Source organism: Triturus cristatus, chromosome 4_2, assembly GCF_964204655.1.
Source record: "Triturus cristatus chromosome 4_2, aTriCri1.1, whole genome shotgun sequence".
NCBI classification, from domain to species: domain Eukaryota; kingdom Metazoa; phylum Chordata; class Amphibia; order Caudata; family Salamandridae; genus Triturus; species Triturus cristatus.
The window spans coordinates 228682512-228698838 of NC_140586.1; the positions used below are offsets into that span (position 1 = coordinate 228682512).

General features: G+C 45.7%; 1 protein-coding gene across 1 annotated transcript in view; it reads left to right on the plus strand.

Annotated features, from left to right (window-relative positions):
* The window catches only part of SOX10 (SRY-box transcription factor 10), a 40506-nt gene extending 34884 nt beyond the window's left edge, over positions 1–5622 (plus strand). Inside the window, exon 4 of the mRNA XM_085601321.1 lies at positions 3026–5622. Coding sequence (XP_085457447.1) covers positions 3026–3723 — 698 coding nt within the window. The 3' untranslated portion in view covers positions 3724–5622. The remainder of the gene's footprint in view (positions 1–3025) is intronic.
* The last annotated feature ends 10705 nt before the right edge of the window (positions 5623–16327 follow it).

Here is a 16327-nt window from a genome sequence, read left to right on the forward strand (position 1 = left end):
AGAGGTTCCTTTTCACCGGAGGAATTCTGGACGCTGTGCAGTTTATGGCTTATCTTCCCAATTGGAGAGTCCAGGATATTCAGGCGATGATATCAATGTTTCAGCCTCTACCTTGGATTTTGGTAAGAATGACTCTGAGGTTGTTGGGCTCTTGCATCATGCTTGTAGCACATGCTTGCTGGCATATTCAGGCTCTTCAGTGGGACCTGAAGTCCCAGTGGGTTCAGCATCAGGTGAATCTCTACAACATGGTCCGGATCTCTGAGGAGAATGCAAAGGATCTGAAGTGGTGGGTAATGAACAGCGATTGGTTCAGTTGCCTATCCCTTCCCCAACCAGAGCTGACTGTAGTGACACATGCGTCACTACTGGTCCGGAGGGGGCATCCAGGAGAAGTGTAGGTCTGAGGACTCTGGTCACCGGCAGATTCCGGACTCAACATCAATCTACTGGAGCTTCAGGTGATCCGATTGGCATTGAAAGATTTTCTTCCTTCAATCAGGGATTCACGGAAAACACCACCGTCATTTGGTACTGCAACAAGCAAGGCAGAGTGGGGTAGCAGACCCTTTGTTAAGAGGCTTTTCGCCTCTGGCCTTGGTTGGATCACCATGGCATTTCCCTAGTGGTTCAACATCAGACGGGCTCTCTGACAGCCAGAGCAGCCAAACTCAGCCGTCGGTGCCTAGAGGATCATGAATGGCGCCTCTACCTGGAGGTGACTCAAGATCTCCATCAAGAGTGGGGAGAGCATTGGTTAGATCGGTTTCACTCCGCTGAGAAGGCGCAAGGTCCGCAGTATTGTGCGCTGGAGTTTCTAAGGCTGCTCTTGCTCGGAGACTCTATTCTTCTCAAGTGGAGCTCTGGCCTCCTGTATGCTTTTCTGCCAGTACCACTCCTGCAGAGTTCTGAAGAAGATCAAAAACGAACGGGCCCAAGTCATTCTTGTGGCTTCGGGTTGGGCACAGAGTCTGGTATTCAGAGCTGTTGAGCATAAGCATTGGTCCTCCGATCTGGCTGCCTCTTTGGGAGGAGCATGTCGCAGCAACAGGGTAGGTCTGAACCTGGAAACGCTTTGCCTTCATGCACGGAGATTGAGCGGCGACGGTTGGCAGCTTTCAACCGTCTGACCAAGTCTGCAAGGTTATCCTGGCAACCAGGCATTCCTCCACCAAGACGGGTTACGCCTGTCTTTGGAGTAAATTTGGCGTGCACATAGGCATGTGGATCCTCTATCCGCGCCCCTTTCCCAGGTTCTCTTGTTTATTCTTTCCATGGCCCAGCAGGGCTCTGCTCTGGACATGTTAAAAGGTTACCTTTCTGCAGTTGCCAGATCAACCATTCCTTCTCAAATACCCTATTGTTCCTAGGTTCCTAAAAGGTCTTCATCACATGTTCCCACAAGCACCTTTTATTACGGCCCACTCGAGCTTCTCACCATCAAAATGGCCTTCCTAGTGGCGTTAACATCAGCCCGTAGAGTTAGTGAGCCACAGGCGCTCTCTGTGCATCCTCCATACCTTACTTTCTACCCTACCTACTGCACTGGTCCTTCGAACTAGGGCATCTTTCTTACTGAAAGTTGTCACCTCTTCCATGTAAGACAATCCATCACTCTGCCTACCTTTCACACTGCGCCTAATCCCTCTAAAGAAGAGTAGAGACTCCACTGACTGGACCCATAAAGAGCATTGTTGTTCTACCTTGATCTCACTTGTGTGTTTCAGGTGGACATTCAACTCTTCATAGGGTATATCGAAGCCAAGATAGGGAAGGCAGAGCAGAAGCAGACCATCTGCAATGGATAGTGCTCTGCACCAAGATGTGCTATGCAGTGGCCAGAAGGCAATCCCCTGAGGGTTTGTGCATTCATTCTACCAGAGCCAAAGCTACGTCGGCTGTTTTAGCACATGGACTTCCTGTCCTAGGTATCCGTCAGGCAGCAACGTGGTCTTCTTTACCCACGTTTACAAAGCACTACTGCCTAGACAGTCCGATCCAGGTGGGATGGTCATTTTTCCCTTTCGTTCTTTCAGGACTTCTTAGTATATTCCCTATGTGGCCCACCTCCGGGGTGGAATTGCTTGGGTATCTATTTTAAGGTAAGGAATCTGCGACTCGAAGTTTCTAGCAGATGAACAAGATACCTTCGGTAACGCCTTATCTGGTAGAGACTATCTAACCACAGATTCCTTACCAACCTACCTATACTCCCCACTCTGTGACCAGATTATAGCGTCAAGTATTTATCCCTCGGAGGGTCATAGATTTTCACATGGGTGGTCAGTGTTCCTTGTGGCTCGACACTTGTGGAGTGGAAAGTTGCAAAAGAAACGGACGTCAGTGCACTAGGGTGGCTCCTATATAGCCACCGAACAGGTCACTTTCGGCACCGATTATGCCAAGCACAGCCAAACGACGCCACCTACTGGTGCACAGGGGTACTGCCCATCAAAAGTTTCCGGATCCAGTCTGACGTCTGGGGAATGTTCGAAGGTAAGGAATCTATGGCTAGATAGAGCCTCTATCAGATAAGGCATTACAGAAGGTAAGTAACTTCATTTTCAGGGATATAGTGGATAGAGAGAACTGAGAGAAAGTCCCTGTTACGCTGGGATATCCTGGGATTAGGCGTACAAGCACATGTGAGGACACCCACAGGAGGGTCAAACGAACTAACAGACGGGAATCAGGACATCTGGGCTCACCTGGGATTGGGGTAATAGGGGCATGCAGTAGCGTACACCGGGAAGGGGGGGGGGGAGCAGAAGGGAAGGATTAATGATAAGCAAATAATAGGCCTTGGAGGAGGCACAAATATTGCTCTTTCATTGAAGATCACAATGCTGCTGTGGGTACACTGCCACTGGAGCATGGAGGGCTCACAGTGCTATCACAGATACCTCTTCCGTCTTGGTCTGGTAGTATGTGTCCAAGTGGGATTAAAGTGCACTCCCAGAGCATTGAACGTCTAAGAAATGGGGATACTGAAGTTTCACCTGTCTCTGTTTTCCTTCAATTGCAGGTCAGGGTCATGGGCCACCCACTCCACCCACCACACCAAAGACAGAACTGCAGCCAGGCAAGGATCCCAAGCGTGAGGGTCGTCCACTAGGGGAGACCAGCAAACCCCCCATCGACTTCGGCAATGTGGACATTGGAGAGATCAGCCATGAAGTGATGTCTAACATGGAACCCTTCGATGTCAACGAGTTCGACCAATATTTGCCGCCCAACGGTCATGGAAGCCATGCCAGTCACGCCAGTCATGTGGCCGGAGGCTATGCCACCAGCTATGGTCTGGGGAGTGCCCTGGCAGCTGCCGCCAGTAGCGGGGGCCACTCTGCCTGGATCTCAAAGCCACATGGAGCTACAGCTTTATCAGATTCGAAGGCCCAGGTGAAGACTGAGAGCTCTGGCACTAGTCACTATCCTGAGCAGTCATCAGCGTCTCAGATTACCTATGCCTCACTGGGCCTCCCGCATTACGGCTCCGCCTTCCCTGCTATTCCAAGGGCCCAGTTTGACTACTCGGACCACCAGCCCTCTGGCTCCTACTACAGCCATGGTGGCCAGGCTTCCAGCCTCTATTCTGCTTTCTCTTACATGGGATCTTCCCAGCGACCACTCTACACAACCCTCACTGAGTCCAGCAGCGTGGCCCAATCCCACAGCCCCACCCACTGGGAACAGCCCGTCTATACTACATTGTCCAGGCCATGACAGTGATGGGGAACTCAGGGAAAGAGAGAAAGCACGGGCTGTCCGAGATGTCACACTGCATCTTTGTGGGCAGACAAAAGACATTGTGCATTCTATCTTGAACCAACCATCTCTTTATATATGAATGGGACTTTTCCGTGTGCGCTTCTCCTTGAGGAGAGGGAAGCAAGGCTATAATGTGGGAAGACAGACAGCCGATGAGCAGCATTCCTGCTGATCACGAGAAGAATGTCTAAGTTTGAAGAAGTTTTTGGACACCAGCCTTGACCAAATAAACACTTATTGCGGGTTGTAAAGCTAAGGTGAAGCTGGACCTTCTGGAGACTTTTAGGGGTGCTAGCTGTCTCCGTAGCCAGAAGACACCATCCATCAATCTGAGTGTACCTTTGTCCCCCAAATGTGGTACCTCAAACAATCACTAGCCCGTGTGAGGTCTCCTTTGATATGTGCTTCATAAAAGCCCAAAGATGTTGTTCTGCACTGGCCGTCCAATCTTTCTGACTGAAGGACCTATCCTTTGCTTTCTATTTGTAACATAAGCTACACTTACCTACCATGCTGCCCCACAATGCTTTCGGGGCTAAAAGACTGACAACAGAGATTAGCTGCAACTGCTTGCTCCCAGCGCTACTCTACTACTTGACTGGACCTACGACGTTGACAAGACTGAAGAGGGGGCATGTGTCCATCCCGGAATGAGCCTGCCTTGCATCTCTGCATGCCTGAAAAGTATGTTAGGCTCGATGGGGATGCAAAGTGGAAAAAAAGTGTTGGGCACAAGATGGTTTATGCATGGAATGGAGGGCCAGCAGGATTGGAATAGAGCCAGCAAGTAGCAAACCCCCCCCTCCCAGCAGATGGAATCTGCAGCTCCCCATAACCAATAAAACAGACACACTGTTCTTCATGTGCCACTACTGCATTGTCTCAAACAATAGCAAACATATATATGTATTATGACATTACTGTATCAGTACTACTATGTTGAAAAATGGAATTCCCTTTTTTATGGGTCAATTCGCCCAAGACTCTCGTCCCTTCTCACTTGAATCCAAAAACAAACAATTTTCTGTGCGTGCGCCAGTGAGGGATGTATAAAAGAGGCACACCTTTTACTCTACTGTCTAAATGTCTTCATCAGTGGGTAGTTTTCAGAACAAGAAAGGGAACTGCACTGCTTTACTAATGGGTACTGGTCTTGCCTGCTTTGTCTCTGCGTGTCTTCATCCTAGAAAAGCTGACAATGCTGCGACACTGGACACAGTGTCCCTCTTGGGAGCCAGGACACAACCTGCTCAGCACCCTCTGGCCACCTCACACAACAAGTCCAGTCTCCTAGACATACTTTGACTCGTCATCGTCCCACAAATGTAATCACAGGAGGTAGTCATATGTCTACTTTGGCACTCTCAAGATGCCTAATGTTATGTTCCTTTGTGGCAATCGGGGAGAAAAGGTGAGTTATTCTTCCCACTAGGTAAGGGTGAATCCTTTCTGCTCCTTCTTTTTATGTGAGAAAGGGGACATCTTGTGGACAGTCCCAGAAACTGTCCCTAAAGTAGAGCCAGTTCAGCCAAAAGCACATGCGTATTCCCACTAGCACATGGTTGTAAATCTGCGAACAAGGAGATTCCTTTATAAAATCTGTTTTGTCTCGCTCTGAAACAACCAAACTACCCACTGATAAGGTCACCAAATGCCAAGAGTTTCAGATTTTGGGGGAAAGAAAAGACAAGCCTATTTCCACTGTAAATAAGCCAACTGTCTATACTGCTGAAAGTGCCTTTTATAATGCCTCTGGCATAGTTTCGGTAAATAACCTTGTATTGTAAGCTGCTGATTACTAAGCAGTTCCTTTGACTGTACATGTATCGAACAATAAAGTTAACTTTTTTTCAAGTTACTGTTGGCCTGGTTGGGGGTTGTGGAAGATGCCTTCACAGATGTTGGGCTTAACTGGGACTTTGCAGCTCTGCATAAAGTGCTGTGGGCAAAGCAAGGATACACGCAGAATTACTGAGTACTCACACAGGGAGTGAGAATACAAGAAGGATACCAAGAGGAAAACAGTAGGGTTGAAGGCAGAGAAAGCATAAACTGCAAGACTAAGGAAGCAGTATGGAGACACACAGAGGGGCTGAATGCACAGTACATACAGCAAGCCAATGGTAATTTCACAACACACTCACACACATAGGAGTCAACAAGCAGGATAACAGGGCAATGAGACACACAGGGGCCAAAGAGAGCAAAGAGAAACATGGGATCCAATGGCACATAATAGAGACACATACAGAGGATGGAGGTAAGGTGGGGGGCAACTGGCTGAAGGCATAGTAGGTAAACAAAATAGGGGAAGAGAGTCTACTTGCCTGTAGTGACCAGGAAAAGCTCAGAGAACCAAGCTTTGCTCTCCTCAAGTTACCTGATACTCCAGCACACACAGCTACTAATAATCCAAAGACAGGGCTAAACAGCCACCTTGGTTCTCCTATGTAACATAGCAGTGGTCAATCAAGGCCAAACTCTCCAGGAGGCAATTAAGGTAGTAGCAGACACATTACGAAAGCAGTAAAAAATAAAAACATACTTTGCTTACACTGTTTGCAGTGAAAGAACACACAGGATAGAGAGACAAGCTGAGGGCACAGAATGATGACATCTGGGGGTTTATGCTCAGGATGCGACCTAGAAGAGCACACAATGAACAGAATCAGAGCACATGTATACCAGAGAAGGAGCACGGCACCTTCTTCAGCCCCCTTAAAGAGAGATGATTTGCAAATTCACAAGTTGATTACTTTTATTTGTTTTTATTCAAAGGTTGCCCATTGAGTAAGGAAAGTTCACCAACCATCTTAAAATCCCCTCATGCTGAGAACCTCTAAAGAGGACTAGCCTACGTTACTATAGCCAACAGGACATGCAATTATTTACATTAAAATTATGCATATTGTGGCGACATTCCTGGAAGCTCCTAGACACAAGCCCTCGCTTTAAGACAGTAGACTGATTTACACAGTGGGCATCTGTGGCAGTAGGGTAGAGTTTTTACTCAAAAGTCAAAAGGAGCTATCCACTTGCATACGCCAAGGTGCATTTATTCAGAGTAAAGGTATGTAACATTGTCCATGTCCCTAGCTTCTCACCCACGATAAATGTTGTACTGGGGGCTCTAATGCAAAGAGACAAATCAGCTACAGGAGCATCTGAAGGAATACAAAAAAAATGTATGCCTATACCCACTGTTCTCCCGCACTGGCATGCTTTATAGTTTCGCATACTTATTCATTCTTAAATTTACCCCAAAGATGGATTCAGTGTCTGGTGGAATATTTCAGAAGACAAAACTCTAGGAATAATTGATAAGAAAAATGACATGCCTGTGTCTACTTCCCAAGCACTGGTACCCATCATAGATTCACAAAATACTGAAATATTACAAGTTGCCTCAACAGGAATTTACAGTGACAATACACGGATGAAGGGAATATTTTAAAAGCATGTAAACGTATGAAAGATACCAGCACTGACAGGTGAGTAACCTTTTCTTCCACATGATTGAATCTTTAATTGAGTAACATGTTTCTGTGATATTTACATTTACCAGATTTGTAATCTACTTACTGAGGATATTTCAAAATCATGTGAATCTATGTAAAATACACTGCTTAAGAAGTGAAGTAACAGACATATTCTCTCTTTATCTGCACACAACTGCTTCCTTGGCTTGGCATAAAAACAATAAAACAGTCAACCAAAGCACTGCTCACCAGTTTCACAAATTACTGAGTTAACAGCACACAGTGGGTCTGCAAGATGTAGGGCAGTTTGTAAGTGAAAAGTCTTCCCCTTACGGTATGTGATGACCAACCTGTTGCCTATGGAGGATACTTGTAAAGCATTGTGGTGTTTAATACCACACAAACGGATTACTGGGCCATACCCATAACGGAGGGCTTAAAATAGGTGCTTTTAAACCTTTTAAAGAGGCAGACGATTACATGCCTTCACTGCTGCCACTGCAAAGGCCATATATGCATGTATGAGCTCTAGCAATCTGGAACGTTTTTGCTGAGCCTAGTGCTTTTGTAAGAGAATAAAAAGTACATTTTATTTGGTAAGAATTCCAATGACTGTTGCTACGCTGCCCTGTGGACAGTAGTCCTGGCTTTAAAAAGAATCCTACTTCTCACTGGAGGCCAGATGGGTGATCTATGTTTTCTGGAAGAGTTAGTTAAAAACCTTGCTGCTGCATTCTTCACCAGTCGAAGATGATACAGCCAAGTCTCTGGGACGTCTACGTAAATAGAATTTCCTTAGTCTAATCTTAATTGGATAGGCCTGATCAGTTGGTGACAGCAGAGATCTGAACAGCTTCAGTAGCCAAAAATGATGAGTTGATTTCAATCAAGGAAATGTGTTATTTGGGTGCTCCTTCGCAGGCGGTTTAAGGGCCCAAGATGAAAAACCCAAACATTGGAAACCAGTCTGAGAACACCAAGCTTGGTGAATTATACTGGTTAACAGGGAACAGAATCAGGGGCAAAGTAAAATATGCTGAAATTCAGTCTAGGTAGTAAAGCCCTTTGGTGGCGGAGAGGTATCTGGATATAGAGGTCGTTTACAGAGACTTGGTAGAAAGAGAGAAACAGTTCAGGGCACAGACATACTATATTAAGCCTTATTCATAAGCTGCAGGTTGCGACCCGCACTAGTGAGAAAAGTGACACGTACATGGCAGTAAGCTGACAGATAGGAAGCAAATTTGTGCAGGGGCGGTTCCTCTGTTGGAGTGGAATGAGCCTTCCCCACTTAAATGCCCCCGAGATAAAAATTATGATGGTAATTCATTACCATTTTATTTTTCATCCCCTGTCCCGAACAGTGTCAGAACGGGGGCGGGGCTGCTGCTGAGTGACAGCAGAAGGGAGGAGGGTGGGCAGTCAATGCACTGTTTAAAGTGTGCATGTCTTTTTTGGCCGGCAGTCTTGGGACGGCCAGCCAGCTATCTTAATACAGCTAGGTTAGAGCAAGTGCATGCTCCCAGAGCACTCTGGAGCGCCAAGTGAGGCTGCTCTCTCCAATCAGGGAGCTGCTCTCATACTGGTGAGAGCAGCGCCCTGATCGGTCAAGGGAGTTTCCGGGCTGCAGTAGCGCCTAAGATGTCTGGAGCGAGGAGGTCCTGTAGAGTAAGGTGTTTTTAAAATTTGTATATAATTTTATATGGTCAGCCAGCCCCCACACCCATTTCCCCGTAGATGCCAACCGCCACTGAATTTGTGCCCGTGTGAGACAGGTAAGAAAAAAAACGATATGATATCTCACAAAGGTAAAGCGACTGAACCTCAGGTGCGAACTTCACACAGAAGGATATTTTCTTGAAGAAAGCACTACTAGAAAGGGGGAGACTTGATGGTGAAGGAGAAGTGTGTACAAATTACAGGCTAATAACCTTTTTTTATTGACACAGAGTGACCTGCAAGGTCCATGAAATCTTGGAGCAAGGCAGTCAGCACGACTGTCAACCCACACAGACTTCTTTTCAGGATGCCTTTCTGAATTGGTCTGGGTCCTTGGGCCTGCTGTGGTATCTGATCCCTCCGCTCTCTCCAAGCATAGATGGAGATTGGGGTTTCAGGGGTTGAGGCATGCTACAGTACATGATAAAAGAACCATGGCCACAACATTACCACTTTCTCCCTAGGGCAGAGGCCTTCAAACTGCGGGAGCTGACTTTATCTCGGAGGAGGGCACCAAGCGATTACAGCTCATGATGCTCCAAAAGTCAGGATTTTGAATCTTGAATGGCTGCAGCTTGTCCGCACCCTGCAAACAGCTCACCCCTTCTAATTCACCAGACATAGAGCTCCTTCCTCCCTTCAGGTCATGAGAACACTGTGCTTCCAGCTGCGGTGTTTCCTTTGTCAACATATTGTGTTCTGGAAGTTGTAGAGTTTGGTTGCTACCATTTAAACAATTGGGTTGGTAAAACTTAAAACAATTATTTGTAACAGAAAAGGCCAGAACCAGAAAGCTGGTGATCGAACGATATGGAGGAAGGGAACAACCAGATTTGTTGGTTTCCCAGTTGTGTGCACCTTTGTGACAGCGACCCCCTTATCAGACAAGAGGTTTCTGTCTTTTAGCCCATGCCATTCTATCCATGCCCATGGTCAACACACAATTATGTAAACAAGATGCAATTTGGAGTCTATCACTAGATGAATTTTACACTGGATGCACAACTAAACTAGTTTCAATTAGCAAAAGAACTGTTACAGGTAAGAAACTTTTTTTTTTTTTAAATTAATTACATTTTTGGAATTCAACACTTAAGCCTGTATTTAAGCTTGCCCTTCAGGAGGATAAATGCCAAAATCTGCATAACTCGCAAGCTCAAGGGAGAATGGAGTATCAAATCACTTAGGAACCAATTTTAGGCGTAGACGATGTGTCTGACTTACTTTGTCCACTTCTCCGATCCGTGGGAAATCGTTAGGAAAAAAACCCCGATTTTGCTGACCAAGCAACAGCGATAGCCCATATGTGAGCTGCTAAAGAATGGCTTTACAAAAGGTATCAGATGCTAGTCCTGTCGAGGTGTACAAGGCAAGTCGCGCTCCTTTTCTGGAAATGCTCCAAGCATATGGAACTCCCTACCGTGTGACCTTCGATGCAACCCATCCATCCCTTGCTTCAAGAGAAACCTGAAACTCCTCCTCCTCCTCCTCAACAAATACTTTAACTCCTAGTTTACGGATTATCGTAAAGTATCGCTTGATCGGACCTAAACCCTCTGTCTGAAGCGGCGGTTCTTTTTTTTTGCTTCTCTGACTTTTATATCCTCTCGAATTGTCTCTCTAGTGATGGTCACTCTACTAGCCCCTTTGATGGGTCCCATTTGTCTATTGAACTCTCGCCTCATATGTTCATTGCATGACTGCGTTACTGTATTCTATCACGATCATGTAAAGCGCTCTGACACCTACGGGTCTAGCTAGCGCTATATAAAACGTATAATATTAATAAAAAGGCATTAAGACAAGGAATGCAAAAGTTCCAAACAGAATACAACCTGGGAGTTTGAAAAGGCTCAAGAACGTAGGACAGCGCAATTAATAATCCTGTTTGTGTGCATGCAAGAGACATGAAATGGGGCAGGGTTTTAAGGATGTAGCATGCAATCCTGTCCCAGAAATAGGTTAAGGGAGGAACGGCTAGCTACAGGGCAGCTGGGCTAACATCGGTAGCAGGCACATCCATGATGATGATGATGCGGATATAGATGGTTAAAGTGCGACATACCCTATGGCGTCTAGGAGCTGCCCTCAGAAAGTACGGATCTGACTGGAGTGAATTAAAATGTGTGCCTTAACGAGCCATGTTTTTAAACCCTTTCTAAATTTTAGCAGGGTAGTCTCTTTTTTAAGCGAGGTTGGCAGAGAGTTACAGTTTGGCTGCTGTTGTAGTGAAACTCCTGCCACCCCACCTGGCTCTACTTACTCTAGGGACAGCAAGATTTCCAAGCACAGCTGACTTCTGGGTCCTTGCTGGGATATAGGACTTAAGATAGTTTTCCAACTGCGTTGGCGCCAGATTGCTCAAAGATTTAAAAGCAATGCAGAGCGGTTTAAATTGTATCCATTTTGCTACCGGCAACCAGTGCAGATGGGATAGGGCTTTGGAAGCAGAATCGAATTTAGAGATTGCTAGGAGTGCTCTAGCTGCTGCATTTTGAGCAACCTGCAGCTTTTGGATACGGAGTTTAGAGGCACTGGTAAAAAGAGCATTGCAGTAATCCAGTCTAGATTAAATAAGTACAGATACCATAGTTTTCCTGAGAACCAAAGAGATTGAGGGGAGTACTTTTCTCATCCATGTTTTCACTTATGATGGGACTGCTAGCCAAACTCTGGAAATCAACAGGAGTCACATAAGCACACCTTACAGCGAGGCAGTGACTCCAGATACACCACTTTCTGTTCTCTGCCTGGGTGACCAGAGAACGGCTCAAGGCAGAGTGGCAAGGGTGATATATTTGGCAAACTGGTCAATGATGTTTCAGAGAGAAGACTAGAACATCTAGAATATGAACAAAACTGCCATGGGTGGGAGGCAGGTAGATAAACAGGGCCAGGAAGTGATGGTTCAAAGAGTACTGGAGAAAAGAGAGCATTAAATGGGTTTTCCCCATGGGCAGGTGCGGTCCAAGTGTTCATAGGGGGCAATGCAGATAATCTGGTGGGTAAACTAGGACCATTTGTAAATAAAACAGATCTGGCAGAGAAAATGGAAATTGTTGTAAAAATTAAAGAAGCAGTTAAAATCTTATGTGCTGTGCCAACGTAAGGCGAATAGAGGAGAGGGCAAAGACATGCACACGAGTGGGGGAGAGTAGGGGGTTTCATGTGAAAACAGACTATGAACATATACCAAAATCTAGTGTATCAATATATCAAACGTGCATACATATCTTGCTACCAGAACTTCCATCTGACTTTATTTCCTAAATCCAGTCAAAATCACTTCCCTGTACTGCATATAAGAACTGGATGGCATAACCCCCAACTGCATCCCATGTCAAAAATGTCGTATGTACTACATCAACCAAGTCACTACATCACAAGGGAAGTCTCGATAAGCAGATGTGGAGTAAGAAAAGTAATTACATGCTTATCTTAACAATGTAGCGGTAAGCGATGTAATGGACGCAATAGTAGGTTGGCATTATCAATTTCAACATCTTGTCATACAGCCAAACTAGGTTAATTGACTATTTTAACCCTGGTTCAAACATTCATAGGGTAAGTATTTGATAGAAGGCGTAGGTCGACATTTTTGTCAATACTTATTTTAGGTCATGTTTTTTGCAGTATATGTTTTGGAATGTTTTATCAGAAATTGTATTGCAGTCTAAGTTGTCGCACGCTAACCACTTGTGGGCACCAAAATTCAGACCTGTGTAGGATGGGAGGTGAGATATTAAAGTCAATATAAGAGGAGCGATGGCACCATACTGGAAAGCTTCACATTGGGTAAACAGAGGAAATGCCAAGGAGAGAGCCAGAGGGACGTCACTGGCAAGGACTTCTCTTCCAGTGGCCTACCAGGAGAGAACTGAACACTGAACTGAGAACTGGACCCAGTTCAGGTTACTCACCTCCGGTATGGTGTTCAGTGAAGGTCACATTTAGAGTGTAGTATCCAATTATGGAAGGCATAGATGGAGTACTGTGTCGAGTTATAAGGAGCCCCATCTGAAGTCTGGTTCAAGAACTTTCACCTGGAATATTGTATCCGGTCCTAGAAGCCACATGGAGGCTTTTGACAAGTTTATGTGGAATATTGTGTTCAGTTTACGAAGCTGTATCTGGCATATTGTGGCCAGGTCTGGATACCTCACCTGGAGTATTAGGCCTAGTTCTGGGGGATTAGGACCATTGCTGCAGCCCCAAATTTGGAGAACTCTTTAGAAACTTTGAATCAGAAATATCCATATGGGCAAAAAGATAAACCCTCTACCCTGGAGATTCTCCAATGTATTGGAGGAGATAATGTGGATGTGTGTTTCCGTGGGCTGTTAGAAGTTTTAAGGATCCCATACACCACAAGGCCCCTCCAAGCATTATAGAGGGTTTACTTGGGCATCCTTCAGTCAGTGGAAGGTAAAATGTTTGGCTCTTTCACCAGGACATAATCAGCCTGGCACATCCAGAGGACGGTTATCAATCCCTTGTTTCTACTTCCCCCTGCAGGGAAGGGCTGAATGTGGCCCTTGTCTGGATTGGCACAGTGGGGGTTCATTAGGGTCAACCACTGGCCGCCTACCAAAAATGATAATCCCCTCCTTAGCCACTAGTTAATCACCTCTGGTGACTGACCAGTCCCAAGTAGAGGGTTAACTAGCCTTTTTCCTAAGTGTAGCTTGAATCGACACTGGTGTCTGGCCAACACAAAGTGGCTTCTAAAAGCTGGGGTCATCGCCCAGTACAGGGTTAATCGAATAGGATTCCCGACTGCCCCAAATTTAGTCTAAACCACATATGGTCGCTGGACACCTGCAATGTAGGTTTCACAAGCCCAAGTTACTGATTTAGGCTTCATCAGCTCTGGTCCCTGCCAACTCCCAGATGTCAGATTATTCAGCTCTCATCCCTATCCAACCTGAAGAGTAAGGTTCAACAGCCCTGGTCAGTAGCCATCCCAAGTGTTCATTCAACAAGCTGTGGTCAATCCCTGGTGTTGGGTTAATCAGCTACTGTTAATTGCCATCCAAGTCTAGCTTTACCCATCTGTGGGCTCTTACAATGTACACTTCAGTGTATTTATTTTTTTGTTTTTATATATCGCGTGGTAAAAGACAGTGGCAGGAGGTAGAGTGCTCTAAGAGTGGATAATCATAGTGTTCAAAAATACAATACATGGAAAAGTATATATTTAACAACAGTTTGAAAGGCCTGGCATAAAAAAAAAATAATAATACTAAATAACAGTGTGTCTCGGCACAGGGAGCCAGAAAAAACACAAAACAGGGTATGTGGTTCACTGGTGAACAGCAAGGCAATGCCATGCAAATAATGATTGGAATTCTGCTGATCAGGAAATAGAGGGGAATTAGAGAAGCTAGGATCGAGTGTGGAGGTTGTCGAGGGCATTTTATGATGTATTTGTGCTCAGGTATTTTGCAAAAAGGCATTCTTTCAGTAAATGCTTGGATTGCAGGGAAGGGCTTGTCAGGGTAGGGTCTCAAGCCACCCCTTGTGAATGGTAACTGGAGCAAGTCCCTGGATACATTCCTGGGCAGGTTTCACCAGTCCGGACGCTTAGCACCGCACAGTATTGGTTTAACAAGCTCTGGTATATGGCCTCACTCCAGTGTAGGGTTAATCAGCGCTGGTCCCTGGTCAACCTTCTTGGAATCTCTTAATCCCATTTGCGGATGAAACTTCAGATATAAAGGTTTCTTTGTGCTGCGCTATGCCATGAATATTTCCTTTGTCTGGGACTCAGTATCAAATAGGATTAAGGGAATGGGAATCCACGGTGACCCTGGACCCGGAAGTTCACTGGGCACAGGGATTCATCACCTTGGGGAGACGCGAAACAGGAACTACAAGTGAAAATTACTTTAAACAAAATTATTATGGTGCTGCCAGCCGCAATTGTTTTCAGTCCTACTCAATTTTTAAAGGTTTTTCATGTTTGGTGCCCACAATAGAGAGCCAAAAGGTACGGTTATGAAGTCTTTCACCATCTACCGAGGTATTTCCCCTGGGGGGGTGCAGCAGAAAGTCTAATGGGACAGTTCATATTACACCACCTATCAAGGTATTTATCTGGGTGGCCACAGTAATGGGTATAAAGGGGTGGATGTCAGGTCTTACCTTTTAAGGTTTTTTACCCTAGTGCCCGCAGTAGAGCATAATCTGACATTTCTGTAGTTTGAGCCTTGAATTGAGGTATTTACTCTTGCTGGGCAAAACAGACCGCACATGAATGTTTTCCAGTCTTGCCCCATCTCTTGAGGTATTTACTCCAGGGGGCAGGGTCTAAATGAGTCTCTCTCATCTACAGAAGTACTTACCCAACTGTACAGCAGCAGAGTCTAATGGGGCAACTGTACCCCATATTTTGAGAAATGTATCCTGTTGTTGACATCAAGGAGCCCAAATAGGCAGTTCTCCATCATGACCCATCTACAAAAAAATTACCCCTGTATCAAAGGGTAAGCGCAAAGAAAGCAGTTCTCTAGTCTCACCTCTAAGCGTGGACAATTGAAATTCTCATCCCATATCACGGAATAATGTCCCCTTATCATAAAGGCAGAGCTGGGGTGACTATTCTTTAGTATTAGCCTATTTCTCTGAATATTCCAGTCACACAGAAGGGCTTGAAGAGATATGTAGAAGTCTTATTCTATCGCTCTAATTATAATAAGAATCCACATTTGTAAAGCGCGAACAATTACCCGTAAGGGTCTCTAGGCGCTGGGGGTTGTCGGGAAGATTAAGCAAGCTATTGCCCAGAGTCACATGGTGCTAGGCTAATCTGCCGCCGGCGCCGAGGATCGAACCTTGATCCCCGGATTCCGGAGTCAGTCGCCCTGGCCGCTGCGCCACACCTCTTCCTCAATTATGACACTGCTGGTAAGGGGCTAGTGGTCAGTTCTGCAGTCTAACACCATCTCTGTTGTTTTACCCATGGTAAATTTCCTATGGGTGTCAGGGAGACATAAAAGCAAAGTTCATTCTAACCACATCGCACCGAATATTACTTGCAGTAGTCTTACCAATTTCTCTAGGCACTTACTCGCTGGTACTAAAAAGGGAGAGCGGGCAGTTCTTTGGTTAATCCTTTACGTATTCAGTATCGCGTCACATCTTCCCTAGGGGTGGACAAAATGGGGCAGTTCCTCTTTCTCAGCATCTGTGGATGTGCACTCACAGTCCCGTGCATGCCTTCACCTCATACAGAACATTAAGGTGAGGGTGGAGCGTGGCCTAAGACAACATATTTCTCCCAATATCTTCAGTGGTGAGAAAATTCCGGAAGGCGGCAGGTTCCGGGATACGACTGGGCATGACGGGGGGGGAGGGGGGGG